This window comes from Apis dorsata, unplaced genomic scaffold (genome assembly GCF_000469605.1).
Source record: "Apis dorsata unplaced genomic scaffold, Apis dorsata 1.3 scaffold_341, whole genome shotgun sequence".
NCBI classification, from domain to species: Eukaryota; Metazoa; Arthropoda; class Insecta; order Hymenoptera; family Apidae; genus Apis; species Apis dorsata.
In genome coordinates this window covers 519,317-521,958 of record NW_006263608.1, presented here as the reverse complement: position 1 = coordinate 521,958, position 2,642 = coordinate 519,317, and the positions used below count along the sequence as shown (strand labels likewise).

The 2,642-nt window shown below is 42.8% G+C and overlaps 1 protein-coding gene across 7 annotated transcripts in view; it reads left to right on the top strand.

Annotated features, from left to right (window-relative positions):
* The window catches only part of LOC102676785 (nephrin-like), a 107,027-nt gene that overhangs the window by 56,136 nt on the left and 48,249 nt on the right, over window positions 1-2,642 (top strand). For all 7 annotated transcript variants that reach the window (XR_004150838.1, XR_004150839.1, XM_031511672.1 and 4 more), the window contains one exon: window positions 2,062-2,289. Coding sequence is in view for 5 of the 7 variants with exons in the window: in XM_031511672.1 (XP_031367532.1) it covers window positions 2,062-2,289 (228 nt within the window). In the remaining 2 variants the exon portion in view is untranslated. The remainder of the gene's footprint in view (window positions 1-2,061; window positions 2,290-2,642) is intronic.

Sequence of the window (2,642 nt, the reverse complement as noted above, 5' to 3'; positions counted from 1 at the left end):
ATATATATATATATATATATATCATCCATGATACCAGGTGGAAGCCAGGAGAGCAATAAAGATCCCCCTCTCCACTTCCACCTTTTCCACTTCCACTCTCAGGGATACAGCAATGAAATAATTCCCCGCCAGTAGCGGGAAAGTTGAGAGCGTGTCACACTCATCCTCGATTTTCTCCCTCTCCTTCCAACACTGTCTAACCCTCTTCTCTCCCCAACCTAACTTCCTCTCCCGACCAACTTGTTGTCTCCCTCGGCCCTCGTGCATGCCCATCATCCGCGCCGAAAAAAAGAAAAGAAAGAAAAAGAAACACACGCGTTGCACAAACAGAATCCTCCATCTTGAAACCACGCATTCACAATGCGGCGTATACAAATCGAATAACAATGACACTTGGCAGCCAGATTTTTCTTTTTCAAGAATGGAAATAAATTTACACAAGCAACATGATTCTGTAAATAATAATCCTGTAGGGAAATCCAATCCCTTTGGGAAAATTTAATTGTTAGAAGTTTCATAAGTAGATTGAAAGCCAGTGGTCGGAAAATTGTGTGGTTGCGCCACAATCGTGAGCTATCGTAATAGGTATTAAGATGGCGTCGTGCGATCCTTATATCGGTTTTCCAAGAAAAGACAAATTTACGCGAGTAATTAACCGTGGGAATTAGGTCTGTGGCGCGCAAACGGTACATCGGGACCAATAAATTGACGAGCAGACGTCGGGCCGAGTCTACATCGAGATCGGCCGAATAAGACCCGTCGAGCGACGTGATTGACGACTGCCATCTTCTCTCTCTCTCTCTCTCTCTCTCCCCTCTCCTTGTCTCTCAATACGTCGCTCACTTGGATTAGTCGGGCAGCTCGAGTTCAACTGACGAAGGTCAGCCTTTGTTTCGTTTACTTACGTCTCTCGAGGACGTAATCTACAAATTCTGGTTGGACTACACGCTTGTTTCGAGAAATCTCGAGTTTTGTCCCGAGTTTCGTTATCGCACTCTTTTTTTTAGGATAAATTGGATGTATTATAATTGTAAAGGGCTCGCGCAAGATTTGAATTTCGCGCCATTCGTGCGGTAAAGTGTTGCCAACGAAAGAGAAAAAAAGGACAGCGTGACAGGTTTCTCGAACGAAATCATGTTCGATGAGGCTAGTTTTCATCTTGATGGATTGGTTAATCGATGAAAATTGTCATGATAGCGCAAAATCCATGAGTGAGATGGTTGAAAAACAAATGCATCCATAATATAGTGTCGTTGTTTAAGTGGGATGCATGCTAATGGTGCTCGCTATCGTGACGTGATAATCCAGTTTTTCTGTCTGCCGTGCGATTTAACGTCGTTGGACTTTTTTCTTTAAGGTTTTTTCAATGTCCAAGGTTTATACCGACGATTACCACGTCTCGAAGGAGGAAATTGAGCCACGTTTATGGTGATGGAAAATTTCAACAAAAGAGCGCGTATGCAAAGTTGTGAAGGCCATTTACCCGATATGCTATTTACGGATCAATAAAAAATTTACAATTTTCGATTATAAACCTGTGTTTTCTGTAATCGAAATTACTTCTTACGTGAATTTTGGGACACGAAGAAAAATAATAGACAAGATTATTCCAATCGTGCTCGTCGATAATATTTCCCTCGAAAATTATTTAATTATTTCGTAAACGCTTTCCACTTACGCTTTTCCGTAAACGTTCCTCCCGGATAAATAGAGAATATAACCTATCGTTTCCTCGTAAAGGGAAGAAACGATACTCCCTTTTGGCCAAAGTACACGATCTATCTATCGTATCGACGAAATTGGAAAAACAAAAGGGAAGATTCTGAAAACAATATGGAAATCGCCGTTTCAAAGAAAATAATTTTAATAAACGATCTCTAAACTTTTCGTACCCGTACGTTTTTTCATCGTACGTTGGCAAATTTCGTTTCTTGCCCACAATTTTGTCCGGGCAAAGATGAAGGCAATTAAGCGATTCGAGCAGAAGACGGAATCGGGCAAATCGAGCACCGATCGTTTTAACCACGATTTCCAAGATGGCTTCTTGTCTGTTCGATTTAGGTAAACCTAGGCCCCGGGTCACGTGGCTGCTGGAGTCGCAGACAATCGATGCGCCGTCGGAGATTCGGGAGAGCCAAGGGCCAGGAGGCGAAGCCAACGTCGTGACCATAAGCAACGTGACGCTGAAGGGTCTCACGAGGAGTCACTACCACGCCAAATTGTTGTGCAAGGCGAACAATACTCATTTAGCACCGCCCCCCACCACTGCCGTCATCATCGAGCTTCACAGTGAGTCCCCGCTCGTTTACGAAATACACCTTAATGTTTATTAATTTACATCGATCGACGAAGAGAACGAAAAAAATCAGAGACAATTGACCGAATACCATAAAAGATACCAAGAAAGATTTTCCACGTGAAAAGAAAAGAAAAAAGAAAAAAAAAAAAAGAACAAGGTAGACAATTTGTCCCTTCATCGAGCCGTGAAAGCCAACTCGGTTATGTTAATGAAACGATCAATAATTAACGAAGCTAATTACCCGTGATGCAGGAGAGATCGCTCCGCTCTGAAACTCTACTACCGTTTGACCCACCGCCAGATTTCGTTGTACTCGTTCACCCGAGACACGCCTATCCACGCG